At 42.1% G+C, this 23,867-nt stretch overlaps 1 protein-coding gene across 1 annotated transcript in view; it reads left to right on the top strand.

Annotated features, from left to right (window-relative positions):
• The first annotated feature begins 651 nt into the window (after positions 1–651).
• Positions 652–23,867, top strand: part of LOC115165113 (integrin alpha-2-like) — a 40,169-nt gene continuing 16,953 nt past the window's right edge. Inside the window, exons 1-18 of the mRNA XM_029718148.1 lie at positions 652–682; positions 1,461–1,584; positions 4,361–4,470; positions 5,086–5,177; positions 5,355–5,469; positions 5,918–6,045; positions 6,419–6,567; positions 6,818–6,968; positions 8,155–8,320; positions 8,596–8,672; positions 8,911–9,052; positions 9,856–10,001; positions 13,552–13,695; positions 14,572–14,775; positions 18,229–18,359; positions 18,809–18,972; positions 22,914–23,071; positions 23,342–23,452. Of these exons, the coding sequence (XP_029574008.1) occupies positions 652–682; positions 1,461–1,584; positions 4,361–4,470; positions 5,086–5,177; positions 5,355–5,469; positions 5,918–6,045; positions 6,419–6,567; positions 6,818–6,968; positions 8,155–8,320; positions 8,596–8,672; positions 8,911–9,052; positions 9,856–10,001; positions 13,552–13,695; positions 14,572–14,775; positions 18,229–18,359; positions 18,809–18,972; positions 22,914–23,071; positions 23,342–23,452 (2,343 nt within the window). The remainder of the gene's footprint in view (positions 683–1,460; positions 1,585–4,360; positions 4,471–5,085; positions 5,178–5,354; positions 5,470–5,917; positions 6,046–6,418; positions 6,568–6,817; positions 6,969–8,154; positions 8,321–8,595; positions 8,673–8,910; positions 9,053–9,855; positions 10,002–13,551; positions 13,696–14,571; positions 14,776–18,228; positions 18,360–18,808; positions 18,973–22,913; positions 23,072–23,341; positions 23,453–23,867) is intronic.

Here is a 23,867-nt window from a genome sequence, read left to right as displayed (position 1 = left end):
TGAGATTGGGCCTACGACCACCTAGCCTACTGTTCACTCTGCTGAGATTGGGCCTACGACCACCTAGCCTACTGTTCACTCTGCTGAGATTGGGCCTTCGACCACCTAGCCTACTGTTCACTCTGCTGAGATTGTTTTAATTGAAATGTCATTAGTGGGAGTGTGACACTGGGCAATTTACTAATTCAGACTTACTTACTATTTCAGACTTACTAACTAATTCATACTTACTTACTAATTCAGACTTACTAGTTCAGACTTACTGACTAATTCAGACTTACTAACTGATTCAGACTTAATAACTGATTCAGACTTACTAACTAATTCAGACTTACTAACTATTTCAGACTTACTACTAATTTTGACATACTAATTCAGACAATATGCTTTCCAGAAAGAATCCCATATGTTATTTTAACATCCTTTATATGTCACATACCCCAGCTAATTAATGCATACAGTAATACATACCACACCTACACATTGCAAAATGCCTTTCAATTGGGGGGGGGGGCAAGGTATGCCTCTTGCAAGTTCCATATAAACTCATGCCAGAATACAACATGTGTTACACTGCGCATGGTTGTCTTTCAATTGGTCATACGAGAGCAGCACATAGCAAAATAGATAACTGATTATAGATCTAAGGGCATGAACAGTGATACGAACTGGGAGCCTGACGGTTTGTGAGTAAAACAGCTCATAAAGAGGAATAAATGCCCCCTGGGATCTTCTCAAAAAACCACTTCCTACTCTAGACATTGGCCCACAAAGTACCCATGTAGGGCTCTCTCTCTCGCGCCCTCCTTCTCTCTCCCTCCTTCTCTCTCTCCTTCTCTCTCTCTCTCCTTTCTTCTTCTCACTCTCTCCTCTCTCTCTCTTGCTCTCCTCTCCTTTTTTCTCCCTCTCCTCTCCTTCTCTCTCCTTCTCTCTCTTTTTCTCCTTCTCTCTCTTTCTCATTCTCTCTTCACCTCCATCAGCACTGCTGTTTGAGGATGTATTGTGTGTGTGTGTGTGTGTGTTATCCATTCCTTTATTGCTCATCTGTGAAGAACATCAAATGACATGTCCATAGACTCAAGGGGGAAGTTTGACCACTGGTCTTTATGACAGACTGGTCTTTATGACAGACTGGTCTTTATGACAGACTGGTTGCTATTCATGGCAATAAACCATCTGATCATTCCATCATCACACAATATTAAATGGAAACAAAATCAAACCAGTCAACTTCCATGTTGAATGACTTCCTTGTGCCATCTTGTTTTTATATCTACAAATGTTTCTGAAAGAGCTTTGTATTTCCTATATAGTCCACTAATTTTGACAAGAACCCTAGTCAAAAGTCGCAAGCACCCTCGTTGTCACAGAGAACCCGCATGAGTTTGTTATGTGTAAAGACTATTGCTAATCCCTTATTGTCAGTGTGAAGCCCTCTTTCTGTTTGCTCTTCACCCCAGTGCACACGGTTTGGTACTCTGAAGCCTTCAATGTGGGAACCGCAGACGCCAAGGTCTTCTCTGGGCCTGCTAACGAACAGTTTGGTTACACTGTCCAACAACTAACCAACCATCAAGGCAAATGGTAAGAAACTTGCACACAGCTCTCCAAATCCCTGGTTGAAGGCTAGACTAGGGCTGTTGTGGTGACCGTATTACCGCCACACCCACGGTCACGAGTCATGAAGGCAGTCAAATTCCATGTGACCGTTTAGTCACGGTAATTAGGCTTTTCCAAGCTCTGATGCTGCTGCTGGTCATTAGTAGCCTACCAAACTAGCTAACTGCCTGGTACTCAGCACTCTATTGTCCCTCTAATCACTCTGACGTCATAAATGCAAATGCTATCAAAAATCGAATCAAGCACTTCATGAGAGCCCATGAGCTCATGTTGCGCAACATTTCTATAGGCTATGCAATTGCATGAGAAAACAGAGTGATGGCCTCTACTAAAAAGAGGAGGATCCCATCTGCCTTTTCATAGGCTAGGCATACTATATTTATTTCTCAACTTTCCTAATATTAAGCACGTTGCTTCGCTTTACAACAGGAGTATAGCCTACCTGGCTGGGATGAAAATTAACAACTGAAAAGCATCCTCCATTCACTATGTAAGTGCATAGATTAATACAAAAAAATCCCACTGCCCCTGTTTTCGAGACAGGTGCATGATAATGGTCCATTCTAAATCAAAACAAATGTCACACATATATTATTTAGTATATGTAAAGACAAGCATAAATCAAGAATAGTCTGATGGCTGACAATATTAGCCTATCATTTGTGAATTATATATTATCACTTGTGAATGATGTTCAGCATAAGAAACAATGCCTTTTTTTTGCGACATTTTCTAATCCTAGTTGCACACCTCATGTAGCCTAGCCCATAGGCCTATATGTTATAATAAGGTTTGTATCAAAATGAAAGTGGCCAAATAAGTTGTTAAAAACGAAGCACATTAATCCGCTTTACAAGGGGTGTAGAGCCTAACTGGTATACATAGGCAGTGTGCGAGTTTTAAAGTTTGGGGGAAGATACATTTTCACCATTAAAAATACATTTTACATTTACATTTACGTCATTTAGCAGACGCTCTTATCCAGAGCGACTTACAAATTGGTGCATTCACCTTATGATATCCAGTGGAACAACCACTTTACAATAGTGCATCTATATCTTTTTTTGGGGGGGGGGGATTAGAAGGATTACTTTATCCTATCCTAGTTATTCCTTAAAGAGGTGGGGTTTCAGGTGTCTCCGGAAGGTGGTGATTGACTCCGCTGTCCTGGCGTCGTGAGGGAGCTTGTTCCACCATTGGGGTGCCAGAGCAGCGAACAGTTTTGACTGGGCTGAGCAGGAACTGTGCTTCCGCAGAGGTAGGGGGGCCAGCAGGCCAGAGGTGGATGAACGCAGGGCCCTTATATTAAAAGCATTATATGCATAATCACATTTGTGGTCACTTTTTGATAATGGTATTTTTCTGCTAATGGAACATTCGTTCCTGTAGACTACTACCATGTGCTCATTGCTATTCTTTTAATGTGAAGAAATAGCCTAATAGGTTATAAACATTTTAAGATAAATGTTCTGATCTGTCGCATCAGCCACAAGGTGTTTTGATGCTAGTGGTTGTAATAATTTGGGATCTATCGCATCCCACAACTGTTCCAGACTATGTTTGGAATATTTATTTCTCGCACAGAATAGAATAGGTCGACCTTTGTACTATGGGGGATAGTAGATTGACATAGGCTAGTACTCATCTTGTTGGCTGACAGTTGGACAGTTCTTCCAATATCTTCAATGTGCACCTCGGAATTGGATAAGGCCGCGCGCAGTTGGGTCCCCGATGCGTCTGTCTTCACTTGTAGCATGTGAGAAAGACCCGATCAATTGAGTGAGAGGTGATCCTGAATGCTCAGCACTCAGGGAGAAAGGCACAACGGCCACTGGCCGCAAAAAGGCATGGATTCTTTTTAGGGTGCATTTTCAAAGGGTATGCCGCCATGAAATTCTAGGCATTATCAAGTGCTTGTCAAATTGTAAATGAGAGACTGATGAAGTGTGTACAACCTGCATAAAAAAACAAAGCAGAGCTCATACCTTTCAAGTGACTTTTTTTCAAATCATCATTAGAGTCTCATCATGCAGACTTACAATGTATTGCAAATCTAAACATATAGCCCAACGTTTGTAGAACAACTTAAGTTACATTAATAACTGTAAATTAAACATATAGGAAGACCTGTTTCTTTGTTTAACCGCTCAACACAGAATAGCAACATGTGCACCCACCCTCAAATCGTTTGTAGAAAATATATTTTATTCAGCTTTGTTCAATTTGTATTCTTCATACTATAAAATAATGCAACAAAATTCTAAGCAAATCTTGTCTGCTAAATGAACTAGTGTAAGCCCACAGCCATATGGCATAGCCAGATCAGGACGTAACATAAGGACAACACAGAATATGTTATTCTGTTCATCTCAAATAGACTATATTTACTTCATATCATGTTTCTTTAGACCTGTCTAAAATACATAATGGATTTATTGTGAAGGTGTAGGCTATATTATATGGATTTATTAGACTTTTAAAAAATGTAGATGTTCCAAAGCTCTACATCAGTGGCTTGTTGGCAAAGCCAGGTGCTGCTAAATGTGTTTGTTAATTAACGGTCAATTACAGCTCGAGGCAGGACATCTACAGAATCAGTGTTTCTAGGCTACTTAAATGCAGACCATTTACTCAGTCTGTTGACTGAACTCATTCAGGTCTTCTCTGGGACATAGCTATGATAAACATGTTTATGGGGCTGATGTAAGCAGTGCTGTTCTTACTGTCCTCCTTTCTCTAGGCTCCTGGTGGGCGCTCCATGGAGTGGCTTCACTGATAACAGGAAGGGAGATGTTTATAAATGTCCTGTGTCAGGCTCTAAGACCAGCTGTGATAAGCTCAACATCCAGGGTAAGTTTGGGGCATCTTCATAAAACATCTCAGAGTCTGAAGTTTGACCTTTTAACCTCGAATCGAAACATGACACACTGGCTCTTTCTCAATGTGTCTTGTCCTACCGTCCTCTGTCCTCGTCTCTTTCTCAATTAATCTTGTCCTACCGTCCTACCGTCCTCGTCTCTTTCTCAATTCATCTTGTCCTACCGTCCTACCGTCCTCGTCTCTTTCTCAATGTGTCTTGTCCTACCGTCCTCTGTCCTCGTCTCTTTCTCAATTCGTCTTGTCCTACCGTCCTACCGTCCTCGTCTCTTTCTCAATTCATCTTGTCCTACCGTCCTACCGTCCTCGTCTCTTTCTCAATGTGTCTTGTCCTACCGTCCTCTGTCCTCGTCTCTTTCTCAATTCGTCTTGTCCTACCGTCCTACCGTCCTCGTCTCTTTCTCAATTAATCTTGTCCTACCGTCCTACCGTCCTCGTCTCTTTCTCATTGGAGGAGGAGATCCAAGGATCTCCTCTGATCTTCTCCTCTGATGCGTTTTGAGAAGGAGACAAGAAGAGAGGAATGAAAGATCCTTTTTCTTTATTGAATATGTAATATAATATATAATATCTGGCTTTCTCTTTCAGACTCCATCAATATTCCAGATGAGAGAAATATCAACGTCAACATGAGTCTAGGTTTGACTCTCACTCGTATGCCCAAAATTAGTGGATTTATGGTAAGAAATTAACAGTTGGATTAATAGTTTGGTCACATTACAGAATAAAATATAAACTCTCTAAAATTAAGTTACCTCTTAAAGTGAGATAAAAGAATTGAGCATTGGGTGTGTTTCTGTACGTCTTGATAACTGAAAAAAGAGATGTGAACATCGCTCTAAAGTTATTTTCCATAGACATGTGGTCCGCTGTGGGCTCAGAGATGTGGTAGTCAGGACTTCTGCCCAGGTGTCTGTGCAGGGGTCAGCCCCCTCTTCAAACCTCATTCTGCCTTCTCCCCTGCTGTACAAAGTAAGATATATGTCTCTCTCGCTCTCTCCTCTCTCTCTCTCTCTCTCTCTCTCTCTCTCTCTCTCTCTCTCTCTCTCTCTCTCTCTCTCTCTCTCTCTCTCTCTCTCTCTCCCTCTGTCTCCCTCTTCAAACCTCAGCCTGCCTTCTCCCCTGCTGTACAAAGTAAGATATATGTCTCCCTCCCTCCCTCTCTCTCTCTTTCTCTCACTCTCTCTCTCTCTCTCTCTCTCTTTCTCTCTCTCTCTCTCTCTTTCTCTCTCTCTCTCTCTCCCTCTCCCTCTGTCTCCCTCTTCAAATCTGTACCTGCCTTCTCCTCTGCTGTCCAGGGCAAGGACCTCTCTCCTTTGATGACCATTCCTACCTTAGGAAAAGAAAATGGGGCCATTTCGTGGTAAATTAGTTAAGAAATATTTATGCCTGACTTTATTTTCTGTCGTATTTCCTTCAGCTTGTGGGGGTCCGATGGATATTGTGATAGTCTTGGATGGCTCCAACAGCATTTACCCATGGACACCAATTAACGAGTTTCTCAAAAAACTGCTCCCTACTCTAGACATTGGCCCACAAAGTACCCAGGTAGGCATCTCTCGCTCTCTCCTCTCTCTTTTGCTCTCTCTCTCTGCTCTATCTCTCTCCCTTTCCCTCTCTCCCTTTCTCTCGCTCTCTCTCGCTCTCTCTCTCATCTCTCTCTCGCTCGCTCTCTCTCCTCTATCTCTCTCCCTTTCCCTCTCTCCCTTTCTCTCGCTCTCTCCTCGCTCTCTCTCTCATCTCTCTCTCGCTCTCTCCTCGCTCTCTCTCTCTCGCTCTCTCTCCTCTCTCTCTCTTCTCTCTCGCTCTCTCTCCTCTCTCTCTCCCTTTCATTCTCTATTTCTCTCTCTCTCTCTCTCTCTCTCTCTCGGTCCTCTTTTTGATCATGTTGTTTATTTTTTGTTTGTTTCTCCTACGTCAGGTCAGTGTTATTCAGTATGCGGTGTCAGCACAGTTTGAATTCAAACTGAACACTTTCAAAACCAAAGAAGGTGTTTTGTCTGCGGCCTCGGGTATCACTCAGATGTACGGTGCTGCTACCAACACTTTTCATGCCATCCAGTACGCCAGGTCGGTACACAGAATATACAGTATTCTCAAAGTATCAGAGTAAAAAAGTACTGATCTACATCAGATCAGATCCCTAGATCCTCAGTCCAACTCTGAGACGCTCTATGAACAGAGACCCTGGGTGTTCATAATAGCCACTGGAAGAATGTCATCCTCATTTTTTTATTCGTTTTTTTATTTCACCTTTCACCTTTCACCTTAATACCATTGATGATTATCAGGGTGTATAATACGTGTCCACGTTTTCCAGTCGGTGGGGTTTTCATCAAGACAATGGCGGTCGTCCCGGGGCAGCCAAGGTGATGGTTGTGGTAACCGACGGGGAGTCACATGACGAGGCCTTCAGAGATACAGTCATCAGAGAATGTGAGAAGGAAAATATCAGGCGCTTTGGCATTGCTGTAAGTTCGCGGAAACTTTTATACTTTGACAGACTTTATTGTGATCACAAAAACAAATGTGCTTGCTGTCTTGGTCCAGGTCGCTCTTGAGTTTTATCTCAACGAGACTAGCCTGGTTAAATAAGGGGTAAATAAATCAATACAATTGTTATTGGTAAGACAGGTACTGAACACATGGACAAAAAAATGTATGAATTCACAGGACAAATGTGTTCCCTTCCCACCCACCCTCCCACAGGACTTCCCTAACCCATAATTAGCTTGGTGATGTCACAGGACGTCCCTAACCCATAATTAGCTTGGTGATGTCACAGGACTTCCCTAACCAACAATTAGCTTGGTGATGTCACAGGACGTCCCTAACCAACAATTAGCTTGGTGATGTCACAGGACGTCCCTAACCAACAATTAGCTTGGTGATGTCACAGGACGTCCCTAACCAACAATTAGCTTGGTGATGTCACAGGACGTCCCTAACCAACAATTAGCTTGGTGATGTCACAGGACGTCCCTAACCAACAATTAGCTTGGTGATGTCACAGGACGTCCCTAACCAACAATTAGCTTGGTGATGTCACAGGACGTCCCTAACCAACAATTAGCTTGGTGATGTCACAGGACGTCCCTAACCCATAATTATCTACCTTATAATAGCAGAGGCTGTTCAGGGAAACAATGTGAATCATGGACATTTTACTGGAAACCCAGATGGCATAAATGATTCATTTCTTATAATTACTCTTTATAAAATGTTGTATCAAGACTGCCCATATGTGCCTAGTTTGTTTATTAATAACTTTTCATAATTGTGAACTCTCCTCAAACAATAGCATGGTACTATTTCACTGTAATAGCTACTGTAAATTGGACAGTGCAGTTAGATTAACAAGAATTTAAGCTTTCTGTCCATATCAGATATGTCTACGTCCTGGGAATTGTTTTTGTTACTTTACAACCTTATGCTAATCGCGTTAGCCTACGTTAGCTCAACCGTCCCATAGATGGGACACCGATCCCGAAGAAGTTCAGTATACTGTATTTCCCTTCCGAATGCCCATCCGCTCACCCCAAGTTGTTGGCTATTTGCTTGTCTTTTTTTTCAAATGATATACAGATAACAGATTGATCATTTTTGAACGGATCAATTTCCTAACTTTGACAATCACAGATTTTTTTTTTCTTGCAGGTACTGGGTTATTACATCAGAAACAACATTGACACCAAGAACCTCATAGCAGAAATAAAATCGATTGCTAGTCTGCCCACCGAGAACTATTTCTTCAACGTGTCAGAGGAAGCTACCCTGTCATCCATTGCTGAGGCACTGGGAGACCGCATCTTCAACATCGAGGGTACGTTCTTCAGATTTACTTTGTCGGAAATATCAAGAGAGGAAAAAAGCCCATAAATTCAGACGGTTTAGTAATGATACATCCCAAATATATTTTAAGAATAGACGGGACTATCAGTTGTATTTCCTTGATTCTTCTCTCCGTCTCCTCGCCTCCAAAGTCAGAGATGAAGGGAGAGGACACAAAGAATCAGTGAAGTAGGAGATTCACCTTTTATGTCCTGTTGTACTTCCCGTAGTTCCTATGCTCAGAATGATTGTTCTTTTCAACACCAGGCACCGGAAAAGGGGGAGAGGACTTCCAGATGCAGATGTCCCAGGTGGGATTCAGCGCTCACTACTCCAGCAAGATGGTACACTCGTCTGTTTCTGTCTGTCTGTCTGTCTGTCTGTCTGTCTGTCTGTCTGTCTGTCTGTCTGTCTGTCTGTCTGTCTGTCTGTCTGTCTGTCTGTCTGTCTGTCTGTCTGTCTGACTGACTGTTGCTCTTCTTCTCTCTCTCTCTTGCTCTTCTTCTTCTCTCTCTCTTTATACTGGCACCTTGAAAGAGAGCTGTACGTATCTGACTCCTGTTTGACCTTTAACTTTCCCAGGATGTGATGATGCTGGGGGCAGTGGGAGCGTACGCGTGGAGCGGGACGGTGGTCCATCAGAGAGGCGGCCAGCGGGCGGACATCTTCCCTCTGTCAGCGTTCGAAAGGACCCTTCAAGACAGGAACCACAGTTCATTACTGGGTAGGGCTGAGATGTTGTTCGTGCATCTTCCTGTCTGTTCGTCCTTCACAGTGCACTGCTGCTGAATAGTTTATTTTAAGGAAAAGGGAATGGCCTATATGTTGTTGTTGTGAGGTGGGACAAGACAGTATTTTACACCATAGACAAGAAGACAATCTAGCTATTGTATTTTATTTAAATAGTTTGAGTTAATGTGCTTGTGTTTAATGTGCTTGCGTTTTTAAATCTATTTAAATCTATTCCTTAGTTTTCTTTATTCAGACTTGTGCTGGGGGTAGCTCTCCTAACCCAAATGTAACCCATTTAGAATACTTGCGTACTTCGAGGGAACATGTGTTTCACCAAGTCAGCTCAGGGATTTGAATCAGCAGCCTTTCGGTTACCGGCCCAACTCTCTTTACTGCTAGGCATCCTGCCATCCTGAAGACTGAAGAGACTGTCTCTCTCTCTCTGTGTATGTTCTCAGGGTATCTACCTCTCTATGTATGTTCTCAGGGTATATACCTCTCTCTTTCTCTCTCTGTATGTTCTCAGGGTATCTACCTCTCTCTCTCTCTCTCTCTGTATGTTCTCAGGGTATCTCTCTCTCCCTCTCTCTCTCTCTCCCTCTCTCTCTCTCTCTCTCTCTCTCTCTCTCTCTCTCTCTCTCTCTCTCTCTCTCTCTCTCTCTCTCTCTCTGCCTGTATGTCCTCAGGGGATCTCTCTTGTGTTTCATGTCTTATACATCAGAGGAGTTACTGTGCTTGTGTTTAATGTTTTATATTGTGTTTCCATCTGTCTTTACATTGTGTTTTACTTCCCAGGTTACTCTGTGACCACCCTGAGTGATGGACAGACAGAGTATTTTGTTGCCGGGGCTCCTCGCTCAAACCACTCTGGCCAAGTCATCGTCTACACCGTCACATCCTCAAAACAAGTCACTGTCATCGACTCTGAGAGAGAGAAACAGGTACTGCTATCATTGACTCTGAGAGAGGGAAACAGGTACTACGATCATTGACTCTGAGAGAGGGAAACAGGTACTACTATCATTGACTCTGAGAGAGGGAAACAGGTACTCCTAACACAAATTTAACCAATTTAAATGACTTGCCTACTTAAAGGGGGATGAACTTCCTGGCTTGGTCATTACGAAATGCAGCGGCCATCACTGAAGCCAAACAAAAGTTGTCTTTGGAGGGGGGGTGGATTGTTTAATGTGTGTGGGTTTACACCTGGCAAGGGTTTGTACATTCACTCTGTCAAAACTGTTACAGTCACTCACCCTAGATAACTTGACACAGTCTAACCAGGTCCTGTGTATTGAAGTCACCTAGGATAGCTAATAGTTGCCAATGTCTTTCACCGATTAACTTCAGCCAGCTGGTGTACGACCGTGGCCAAGTTGGTTTGACATTAGATAACCTATCTCTGGTGCTGTTAATTAAGCAATTAACATCCCATCATACTTTGGGTCATGTAGAAAAATGCTGGTCATTATTTTGGCCATTATTGTGGCTAGCGTTGCTTTGCCCCCATAGGATGACAACGCCCCCCATCCACAGGGCACGAGTGGTCACTGAATGGTTTGTTGAGCATCAAAACGATGTAAACCGTTATGCCATGGCCGTCTCAGCCACCAGATGTTAACCCAATCGAACGCTTGTAGGAGATTTCTGGAGTGGCGCCTGAGACAGCGTTTTTCCCACCACCTTTAAAACAAAACAAACAAATTATGGAGTTTCTCGTGGACGAATGGTGTCTCATCCCTCCAATAGAGTTTCAGACACTTGTAGAATCTATGTCAAGGTGTATTGAAGCTGTTCTGACTCGAGGTTGACCCAATGCTCTATTAATAAGACACTTGATGTTGGTGTTTCCTTTATTTTGACAGTTACCTTTATTACGCAATATAAATAGGACATTATTTTCATATCCCACATGTTTTAAGTTGTCACATTAAATGCTTTAACTATTTAAATATGAATATCTACAATTTATAGTTGGTTAGAGGTTTTTAAGTTATTGAAATGTTGAGGTATTTACTTAAAAAAATATATATATTGTCCCACGTACATTGTGTAATTTATGGATGGTCCGTAACCAAATTGACCATGGGAAATAAGATTGGGTCTCATGCATCTGAACTCCATATTGATGAATACTTAGGTGCTGTCAGCTGCAGGCATTTGGGCAGGATTGAAATAAACCCAACCCAAGGAAAACTGTTACGGTACCATTCATTCCGTGATATACCAATTTTTTCCGATCTTCTTGCAAATCTCAGTTGTAGACGAGACTGACTTTATGACCAAAATGATTCTATCTACACTTGGTAGTCAATGTTGATCCTGGAATAGATGTTTCTGGCTTATATTAATAAGCAAAAAGGTGTGATGGGTCAACTCACTTATTTGTGTTTATTTTTTACTGCAGCAGGGATAGCTTTACTGCATCAGGGATAACTTTACTGCAGCAGGGATAGCTTTACTGCAGCAGGGATGGCTTTACTGCAGCAGGGATAGCTTTACTGCAGCAGGGATAGCTTTACTGCATCAGGGATAACTTTACTGCAGCAGGGATAGCCTTACTGCAGCAGGGATAACTTTACTGCATCAGGGATAGCTTTACTGCATCAGGGATAGCTTTACTGCAGCAGGGATAGCTTTACTGCAGCAGGGATAGCTTTACTGCAGCAGGGATAACTTTACTGCAGCAGGGATAGCTTTACTGCAGCAGGGATAGCTTTACTGCATCAGGGATAAATTTACTGCATCAGGGATAGCTTTACTGCAGCAGGGATAGCTTTACTGCAGCAGGGATAACTTTACTGCAGCAGGGATAACTTTACTGCAGCAGGGATAACTTTACTGCAGCAGGGATAGCTTTACTGCATCAGGGATAGCTTTACTGCATCAGGGATAGCTTTACTGCATCAGGGATAACTTTACTGCAGCAGGGATAACTTTACTGCAGCAGGGATAGCTTTACTGCAGCAGGGATAGCCTTACTGCAGCAGGGATAGCTTTACTGCATCAGGGATAACTTTACTGCATCAGGGATAGCTTTACTGCATCAGGGATAGCTTTACTGCATCAGGGATAGCTTTACTGCATCAGGGATAACTTTACTGCAGCAGGGATAGCTTTACTGCATCAGGGATAGCTTTACTGCATCAGGGATAGCTTTACTGCAGCAGGGATAGCTTTACTGCAGCAGGGATAGCTTTACTGCAGCAGGGATAGCTTTACAGCAGCAGGGACAGCTTTACCGCAGCAGGAATAGCTTTACCGCAGCAGGAATAGCTTTACGGCAGCAGGGATAGCTTTACCGCAGCAGGGATAGCTTTACCGCAGCAGGGATAGCTTTACTGCAGCAGGGATAGCTTTACCGCAGCAGGGATAGCTTTACCGCATCAGGGATAGCTTTACCGCAGCAGGGATAGCTTTACCGCATCAGGGATAGCTTTACCGCATCAGGGATAGCTTTACTGCAGCAGGGATAGCTTTACTGCAGCAGGGATAACTTTACTGCATCAGGGATAGCTTTACTGCTTCAGGTATAGCTTTACTGCAGCAGGGATAGCTTTACCGCATCAGGTATAGCTTTACCGCAGCAGGGATAGCTTTACCGCAGCAGGGATAGCTTTACCGCAGCAGGGATAGCTTTACCGCAGCAGGGATAGCTTTACCGCAGCAGGGATAGCTTCACCGCAGCAGGGATAGCTTCACCACAGCAGGGATAGCTTAGCAGCCTTCGTTAGTGTAGAGATACAACACTTTTCAAAACCCTGTAATCGTGAAAACAGATGTAGGAGACATACTGTGTAACCAGAAAGGTGCTGGATCCTGACCTAGGCTGGATGCTGACCTAGACTGGATGCTGACCTAGGCTGGATGCTGACCTAGGCTAGATGCTAACCTAGACTGGATGCTAACCTAGGCTGGATGCTGACCTAGGCTAGATGCTAACCTAGACTGGATGCTGACCTAGGCTGGATCCTAACCTAGACTGGATGCTGACCTAGGCTGGATGCTGACCTAGACTGGATGCTGACCTAGGCTGGATGCTGACCTAGGCTGGATCCTAACCTAGACTGGATGCTGACCTAGGCTGGATGCTAACCTAGGCTGGATGCTAACCTAGGCTGTATGCTAACCTAGGCTGTCTGCTAACCTAGGCTGGATGCTAACCTAGACTGGATGCTAACCTAGGCTGGATGCTAACCTAGGCTGGATGCTAACCTAGACTGGATCCTAACCTAGACTGGATGCTAACCTAGGCTGTATGCTAACCTAGGCTGGATGCTAACCTAGGCTGGATGCTAACCTAGGCTGTCTGCTAACCTAGGCTGTATGCTAACCTAGGCTGGATGCTAACCTAGGCTGGATGCTAACCTAGGCTGGCGCTGCTGTGCTATACATTATGCGATATGTCTATTTTCTTCATAAAACAAGTGAACCTTCTCCTTTGACACTGTACTGTGTTGAGCATCATCTGTTGTGTGTCTGTCCCTGTAGATCGGCTCGTACTTCGGCAGCGTGCTGTGTCCCCTGGACGTGGATAAGGACGGTACGTCCGACGTCTTGCTGGTCGGAGCTCCCATGTTCATGAACGACCTGAAGAAGGAGCAAGGGAGGGTCTATCTTTTCTCCGTTACCAAGGTAAGGTGACGCGAGTTGCCGAATTCCCAGCTCACACCAACCTTACCGTGCTGGCTGTGATATTTCCATTCAAGAACGGTTCTAGCCACTGTAGTGGATGTGTAACCAGGCCAGCTCAGTACAGCTCAGCTCCGTTAAGCTCAGTAGAGTGAGAACGGTATCTGTGTGTTCTCAGGGTCAATTATTTAGGAGACGCTCATAAACAGAGAGACTTACAGGAGCAGTACGGTTAAGTGCCCAAGAGCACATGGACATATTTTTTTCACCTAGTCAGCTCAGGGATTTGAACCAGCAATCTTTTGGTTACTGGCCCAATTCTCTGAACTGCTAGACTACCTGCCGCCCTGAAGACTGAAGAGACTGTCCCTGTCTCTGTATGTTCTCGTGTTATCTACCTCTCTCTCTCTGTATGTTCTCAGGGTATCTACCCTTCTCTCACTCTCTCTGTATGTTCTCAAGGTATCTACCTCTCTCTCTCTGTATGTTCTCAGGGTATCTACCTCTCTCTCTCTGTATGTTCTCAGGGTATCTACCTCTCTCTCTCTCTCTGTATGTTCTCAGGGTATCTACCCTTCTCTCTCTCTCTCTGTATGTTCTCAGGGTATCTACCTCTCTCTCTCTGTATGTTCTCAGGGTATCTACCTCTCTCTCTCTGTATGTTCTCAGGGTATCTACATCTCTCTCTGTGTCTGTATGTTCTCAGGGCATCTACCTCGCTCTCTCTGTATGTTCTCAGGGTATCTACCTCTCTCTCTCTGTATGTTCTCAGGGTATCTACCTCTCTCTCTGTCTGTATGTTCTCAGGGCATCTACCTCTCTCTCTCTGTGTCTGTATGTTCTCAGGGTATCTACCTCTCTCTCTCTGTATGTTCTCAGGGTATACTGAGCGAACAAGGCTTCCTGGTTGGTTTAAGCCCAGGGGAGAATGCCCGTTTTGGGACGGCCATCTCTGCTGTGCCCGATCTGGACCAGGATGGCTTCTGTGACGTGGTGGTCGGGGCGCCGCTGGAGGACTCTGGGAGGGGCGTGGTCTATGTTTACAACGGAGATAAGAAGACACTCCACAAACAACATTCACAGGTAGGGGTGGATGATTCTGGGCACTTTCCCCAAATTCCTTGTTTTTTTAAGGAATCTCAGATGGATGATTCCTGGATTGGGAATCCTCCTACTGTGAGTTCTGTAAAAACCTGGGACAGTCCATAACATTTAGAAATGATAAATAAAGTCATTCTGATGTTCAGTCTTAGTTTTGATATTGAAAGATTCAAATGTTTCCTCCCCCCCAAAAAAATGTTTTTTCCAGCTTTATAGCCAACCAATTTAATAAATATTGCACTTTCCAAAACAAATCAGTTCATCCATTCTCATAGATCATCATATAATGATAACATCCTGAAATGTGGGAGGGGAATGAAGGGGTGACAGAGTTGAACTTCTTAACATGTATATAAATGTTCATGCATCTACAGTAGTACACACACATACATGTACATAAATACCCACAGAAATACATAAATATCCAGGGTCTGTCCCCCGGACACAGACCAGGCCCAGTCCCGGGCTGATAAACCCAAAGTAGGTTTCTCGTAAGAGTGTTTAACGGCCCAGGGACCAGAACCAATCCATGTCCGGGAAACCGGTCCCCAGGCATCAACGCATTAACCTTCTCAGTTATTGGAAGAGGTAATCAGGCCTGTCATTTCATCCCAGATTTCATTATCATGTGAATAAACGTCATTCAAATTACAGGATCATTTTTCCAACGTACAGGAAGTGTGTCGAGGTACAGATTCAGTCAAAAGTTTGGACACACCTACTCATTCAAGGGGTTTTTCTTTATTTTTTTACACTTTTCTACATTGTAGAATCTCATATAGTTGTCATGAAACAAATCAGAAATAAATACCTTTAGGTTCCCATTCTCTATTTACTAAAGGTTTTCCATTATTCGACAAACACCCACTTGACCAAAGAGGGGCTCGAGGTGATTTCATTCAAAAAATGTAAATTGGAAGCAGGGGAATCTTATGATGGGATTCTTTATCACTTCCCAGTATTTTGGATTGTACGACAGGGCATGAAGACACAAGAGACACTTGTTCATGTCTAAGATCTCTTGTTATATGATCTCCCAAGGAGTGCAGCCTATTTTAAGAGGGTTCATTGCATTAAACGTACACTGTATTGCCTCCCTCCCATTCAAATGGTCTCCTGAAGGAGTTAAGGTCCAGCCGTACTGTCCTGTTCTGAGACAGTTGTTCTGAGACAGTTGTAATTTTCCTAAGTCCCTCTTTGTGGCACCTGACCACACGACTGAACAGTAGTCCAGGTGTGACAAAACCAGGGCTTGTAGGACCTGCCTTGTTGATAGTACTGTTAAATATAAAGTCACATTAGGATTGATTGATATTTTAAACGTAACCAAACCTACTGTATGTCCTGGCCTAGGAGTTGTACGGAATCCTTTAGTGGACAAAAGTGTGTGTTATCACGGGGCAGCGCCATTGAGGACTTTCACCATTTTGAAGTAGTCAACTGGGTGGGACTTCCAACTTCATTGGCTGATCCCTCCTGATGACCTGGTTGGAGTCTTGACAGCTGGGTCATCGGGAAGAATCAGCCAATGAATTTTACTTGTGAAGAATAATATTTTTTAAAAAGTATATTTCATTGGCGCTGTCCATGCTCTCACAGACGCCATCATTACACAGATACAGAGATGGTGTCTATCCAAGCCTATGGTCCTGGCCCATTACTGTATTACTGACCCCCCCCATTGGCAACTAGTGACGTCGCCAAAAAACAAATTATAGTTCTACAACACATAACTGGCTCCTAGCCGCCCACACGTAGGCTACTCTCTGTCCTTAGCACTAAAACTTAATAATAAATAATAATAATTAATAAATAATACAACAACAAAATACATTTTTTTTTATCAAACTGAAACTTAAAAAAAAACGAGTTAAGCAAGTCCTAAAAACCAACTGAAACTACATTTCAAATAATTATATAATATTATATTCCTATAATAATATAGGAAAAGATGGCAGGGTGTCATTGTACTTCAATAACAAAAGAACCAGGGTCCATGATTCAAATTAAATGAAATGTATTTGTCACATGCTTAGTAAACAACAGGTGTAGACTAACAGTGCAATGCGGACTTGCGGGCCCTTTCTCAACAATGTGGAGAGGGAGAAAAAAGGTTAAATAATAGAAATTAATAACACAAGGAATAAATACACAATGAGTAATGATAACTTGGCTTCATGGGGTACCAGTATCGAGTCGATGTGAAGGGGATTGAGTTAGATATGTACTTATAGGTAGGGGATAAAGTGACTAGACAACAGGATAGATAATAATACACAGTAACAGCAGTATACTGTAGGTAGGGGTAAAGGATAGATAATAGACAGTAACAGCAGTATACTGTAGGTAGGGGTAAAGGATAGATAATAGACAGTAACAGCAGTATACTGTAGGTAGGGGTAAAGGATAGATAATAGACAGTAACAGCAGTATACTGTAGGTAGGGGTAAAGGATAGATAATAGACAGTAGCAGCAGTATACTGTAGGTAGGGGTAAAGGATAGATAATAGACAGTAACAGCAGTATACTGTAGGTAGGGGTAAAGGATAGATAATAGACAGTAACAGCAGTATACTGTAGGTAGGGGTAAAGGATAGATAATAGACAGTAACAGCAGTATACTGTAGGTAGGGGTAAAGGATAGATAATAGACAGTAACAGTAGTATACTGTAGGTAGGGGTAAAGGATAGATAATAGACAGTAACAGCAGTATACTGTAGGTAGGGGTAAAGGATAGATAATAGACAGTAACAGCAGTATACTGTAGGTAGGGGTAAAGGATAGATAATAGACAGTAACAGCAGTATACTGTAGGTAGGGGTAAAGGATAGATAATAGACAGTAACAGCAGTATACTGTAGGTAGGGGTAAAGGATAGATAATAGACAGTAACAGCAGTATACTGTAGGTAGGGGTAAAGGATAGATAATAGACAGTAACAGCAGTATACTGTAGGTAGGGGTAAAGGATAGATAATACACAGTAACATGTGATGAGTCTAAAGAGTTTGTCGACTAACTATGTAGCCGTCTTATGGCTTTTGGTGGTAGAAGCTGTTCAGGGTCCAGTTGGTTCCAAACTTGGTGCACTTAGAGAACAATTTATAACTTGGGTGGCTGGAGTCTTTGACAATTTGTAAGGGCCTTCCTCTGACACCGCCTGGTATGGAGGTGCAGCTGTATAACTTTTTGAGGATCTGAGGTCCCATGTCAAATCTTTTCAGCATCTCGGGGAGAAAGAGGCATGCCTTCTTCACAACTGTGTTGGTGTGTGTGGACCATGATAATTCCTTAGTGATGTGGAAACCTGAGGAACCGCTCCACTACAGCCCCGTCGATGTCATAACACCCCCCCTATCCCCCCCCTACCCCCCCCCCCCCCCACCAATACAGGAATCAGTTAGGTGATCATTTTTGGGGGGTTTCTATCCTAGAGAATCCTTGGGTCTAAGTTTGACTTCATGATGCAGTATTTTGGGCGGTCTCTGGATGGCTATGGGGACATGAATGATGACACCATACCTGATATCTCTGTTGGGGCTCATGGGAAGGTGATCCAGCTCTGGTGAGTTCAACCATCATGCACTGGAGTGTAACCTGCTCTCAGATCTGTTTGTAGTCTCTTGCCCAACTCTTATGGTCATTTTCACACCAAATAAGACAGCACAAACAGATCTGGGACCAGGCTACCTGGGGGGGTTCATAAAATCTTGTACGTTTTGACTTGACTCATGACTTGAAATCTTGATGCTTTGGAGCCAAGTTCCAACGATAATGACGTTTGGTGACTATTTCAATTTGGGCATTTCGGCATTAATTTAAGATGTCTTAGATTAGAAGATAGAAATAATATTTTCTAAGTAAATGAACTGTTCTTTGGTGGCTCGTATGCTTACCAACAATGCCAGCTGCAAATCATTTTTCATCTTTCGTCTTTCAAGGAACGAGACAGGGTTGTCCACTCTTGCCTCTGCGATTCACGTCAAAAGCTGTGATCTGTTTTTTTTTTACTAGGTCTCGAGGACTGGCTGCTGTGACGGCCAAGGCTTCTTTCTCCCCTGATAAAATCAACATCCTGAGTAAGCCTTGCTTGATAAACGGACAGAAGCTCTCCTGTTTCAAGACAGACATCTGCTTCAGCGCAACGTTTAGACCAAAGAAACCTGTGGGACCCCTAAGTAAGATTGATCTATTCTACTCTACTCTACTCTAATGCACTCTACTCTAATGCACTCTACTCTACTCTAATGAGCTCTATTCTAATGTACTCTACTTTACTCTAATGTACTCTACTCTAATGTACTCTACTCTAATGTACTCTACTCTAATGTACTCTACTCTACTCTAACGTACTCTACTCTAATGCACTCTACTCTAACGTACTCTACTCTAATGTACTCTACACTAATGTACTTTGCTCTACACGAATGTACTCTACTCTAATGCACTCTACTCTAATGTACTCTACTCTAACGCACTCTACACTAATGTACTCTACTCTACTCTAATGCACTCTACACTAATGTACTCTACTCTAATGTACTTTGCTCTACACGAATGTACTCTACTCTACTCTCATGCACTCTACTCTAATGTACTCTACTCTACTCTACTCTAATGTACTCTACTCTAATGCACTCTACACTAATGTACTCTTCTCTACTCTAATGTACTCTACTCTAATGTACTCTACTCTAATGTACTCTACTCTAATTCACTCTACTTTAATGTACTCTACTCTAATGTACTTTGCTCTACACGCATGTACTCTACTCTACTCTAATGCACTCTACACTAATGTACTCTTCTCTACTCTAATGTACTCTACTCTAATGTACTCTACTCTAATGTACTCTACTCTAATGCACTCTACACTAATGTACTCTACACTAATGTGCTCTACTCTACTCTAATGTACTCTACTCTAATGTACACTAATGTACTCTACTCTAATGCACTCTACTCTCATACACTCTACTCTAATGTACTCTACTCTAATGTACTCTACTCTAATGTACTCTACTCTAATGTGCTCTACTCTACTCTAATGTACTCTACACTAATGCACTCTACTCTAATGTACTCTACTCTAATGTACTCTACTCTAATGTACTCTACACTAATGCACTCTACTCTAATGTACTCTACTCTAATGCACTCTACACTAATGTACTCTACTCTACTCTAATGCACTCTACTCTAATGTAGACTAATGTACTCTACTCTAATGTACACTAATGTACTCTACTCTAATGCACTCTACACTAATGTACACTATTGTACTATAATCGAATGCACTATACTCTAATGCACTGTACCCTACTCTAATGTACTCTAGTCTAATGTACTCTACTCTAATGCACTTTACTATAATGTACTCTACTATAATGTACTCTAATGTACTCTACTCTAATGCACTCTACTCTACTCTACTCTAATGTACTCTAGTGTACTCTACTCTAATGTACTCTACTCGAATGTACTCTAGTGTACTCTACTCTAATGTACTCTACTCTAGTGTACTCTAATGCACTCTACTCTAATGTACTCTACTCTAATGTACTCTAATGTGCTCTACTCTAATGTGCTCTACTCTAATGCACTCTACTCTACTCTACTCTAATGTACTCTAGTGTACTCTACTCTAATGTACTCTACTCGAATGTACTCTAGTGTACTCTACTCTAATGTACTCTACTCTAGTGTACTCTAATGCACTCTACTCTAATGCACTCTACTCTAATGTACTCTACTCTAATGTACTCTAATGTGCTCTACTCTAATGTACTCTACTCTAATGTACTGCTCTTCTCTACTCTGCTCTAAGGTTGACATACTCTACTACTCTATATCTTTGGGTCACCAATTATTGCAGATGTTTTCACTAGTAACTCTCTTCATATCTTGATGATTTTGGTAACGCTTTTTATTAAGTGTTTGCTTACTTATACTATACAGTGCCATCGGAAAGTATTCATGCCCGTTGACTTATTCCACATTTTGTTATCTTAGAGCCTATTTCTTTCTCACCCATCTACACACAATACCCCACAATGGCGTAGTGAAAACATGTTTATTAGAAATGTTCGAACATTTATTGAAATACAGAAATATCAAATTTGCATCAGTGTTCACACCCATGAGTCAATACTTTGTAGAAGCAAAACATGGTAGATGGCAGTGATTACAGCTGTGGGTCTTTCTGGTCTTCCCTGTGGCTCAGTTGGTACAGCATGGTGTGTGCAATGCCAGGGTTGTGGGTTCAATTCCCATGGGGGGCCAGTACAATAAAAAAAAAATGCATGAAATGTATGCATTCACTACTGTAAGTCGCTCTGGATAAGAGCATCTGCTAAAATGTAAAAATGTTTCTGGGTAACTCTCTGAGCTTTCCACACCTGTATTGTGCAACATTTTCAAATTTATTTTCAAAATGTTTCAAGCTCTGTCAAATTGGTTGTTGATCATTGCTAGACAACCATTTTCAGGTCTTGTCATAGATTTTCACTAGATTTAAGTCAAAATTTGACTTGGCCAATCAGAAACATTCACTTTGTTTTTGGTAAGCAACTCTGGTGTTTATTTAGAATTGTGTTTTAGGTTATTGTACAACTGAAATGTGATTTAATCTTGCTTGTGCTTACCTCTGTTTCTTTTTATCCTGAAAAACTCCCCATGACAAGCATACCCATAACATGATGCAGCCACCACTATGCTTGAAAATATTGAGAGTGATACTCAGTAATATGTTGTATTGGATTTGCCTCAAACATAAAACGTTGTATTCAGGATAAAAAGTGAATTGCTTTGCCACATTTTTTGCAGTATTACTTTAGTGCCTTGTAGAAAACAGGATGCATGTTTTGGAAGATTTGTATTCTGTATATGCTTCCTTCTTTAACTCTGTCATTTAGGTTTTAGTATTGTGGAGTAACTACAATGTTGTTGATCCATCCTCAATTGTCTCCTATCACAGCCATTCAACTCTGTAACTGTTTTAAAGTCACCATTGGCCTCATGGTGAAATCCCTGAGTGGTTTCCTTCCTCTCCGGCAACTAAGTTAGGAAGGACACCTGTATCTTTGTAGTGACTGGGTGTATTGATACACCATCCAAAGTGTAATTAATAACTTTACCATGCTGAAAGGAATATTCAATGTCTGCTTTTGACCTTTTTACCCATCTACCAATAGGTGACCTTCTTTGTGAGGCATTGGAAAACCTCCCTGGTCTTTGTGGTTGAATCTGTGTTTGAAATTCACTTCTCGACTGAGGGACCTTACAGATAATTGTATGTGTGGGATACAGAGATGAGGTAGTCATTCAAAACTCATGTTAAACATTATTATTGAACACAGAGTGAATCCAACTTATTATGTGACTTGTTAAGCACATTTCTACTCCTGAACTTATTTATGCTTCCCATAACAAAGAGGTTGAATACTTATTGACTCAAGACATTTCAGCTTTTAATTTGTAATTCATTTGTAAAAAAAAACAACAAAAAAAAACATGTAAAACATAATTACACTGACATTCAGGGGTATTGTGTGTAGGCCAGTGACCCAATTCAGGCTGTAACACAACAAAATGTGTGAAAAGTTAAGGGGTCTGAATACTTTCTGAAGGCTCTGTATGTAACAGCAATTGGACTTACCTAAGGTGTTGTCATTTCATTTAAACCGTTTAAAAAAAAAATGTATCTGGTTGTTTAGCAACATGTAGCAATGCTAGTGGAAATGTTTGTATCAGTTAGCAATGCTAATGGAAATTGATCGTATCAGTTAGCAATGCTAGTGGAAATGGATTGTATCAGTTAGCAATGCTAGTGGAAATGGATTGTATCAGTTAGCAATGCTAGTGGAAATGGACTTATTGACTCAAAACATAATTCACCTTTGACCTTATGAGTTATTGTGTGTCGGTGACAAAAAAAATGGCATTTTAATCAATTTTTTTAATTGAGTCTGTAACAACAACATGTGGAAAAAAAAGTGAAAGAGGTGTAAAACTTTCTGAAGGCATGATATTAATATTAGGTTAGTTACCAGAATGTCTGAAAATAACATCCGCATACTATATATTCCCCCCAAAAAATAAACATATATTATCCCTCCAGCTGTCAAATACAACCTAACTCTGGATGCTGACCTGCAGTCGTCCCGGGTCTCCTCACGAGGCCTGTTCAGTCAGAACCGCGAACGACTCCTCTCTGGAAACGTTCAGATATCATCGTCCACCACCTCTGTTTGCCACAATTACCAAGTTTACGTTCAGGTGAAGACAGACGTTATTAATTAATTAAAATATAACCATGTGTATAAAACTACAATTTTCCAACGTTTTTTGTTGTTGTTGTTGCTGTTATTAAAAGTATGTTATAAAACCTCTTTGGGTTAGGCTATCCATTTACAGTAGTCAGACTATAGCTTGCATTAAAATGTATTTGTCTATCACATCTCGGGGAGCATTATGATGAAAATCACTTGACAACAGACCAATACAGTAATCTTAATTATCTTCAATGTTTTGTTTTTTTTATTTCAGGAAAGCGCAGACTTTGTGAACTCCATCAGTCTGCGCGTTGACATCGGCCTTCAGAACCCAGACGCCAACCCTGTCCTTGATGTTTTCTCTCAGACTGCATGGGACTTCTCTGTGAGTTAGCCTCTCTCCTCTCTGTGAGTTAGCCTCTCTCCCCTCTGTGAGTTAGCCTCTCTCCCCTCTGTGAGTTAGCCTCTCTCCCCTCTGTGAGTTAGCCTCTCTCCTCTCTGTGAGTTAGCCTCTCTCCCCTCTGTGAGTTAGCCTCTCTCCTCTCTGTGAGTTAGCCTCTCTCCCCTCTGTGAGTTAGCCTCTCTCCCCTCTATGAGTTAGCCTCTCTCCCCTCTGTGAGTTAGCCTCTCTCCTCTCTGTGAGTTAGCCTCTCTCCCCTCTGTGAGTTAGCCTCTCTCCTCTCTGTGAGTTAGCCTCTCTCCTCTCTGTGAGTTAGCCTCCCTTCTCTTCCTTTGCTTACTTTGTCTCAGTCTGTGGGTACAATCTGTCACTTTCATTTAAATGTAAACATGCTTCCCCC

Source organism: Salmo trutta, chromosome 27 (assembly GCF_901001165.1).
Source record: "Salmo trutta chromosome 27, fSalTru1.1, whole genome shotgun sequence".
Lineage (NCBI taxonomy): Eukaryota > Metazoa > Chordata > Actinopteri > Salmoniformes > Salmonidae > Salmo > Salmo trutta.
Note: the sequence above shows the minus strand (reverse complement) of the source record. Positions and strands in the feature narration are given on the sequence as shown.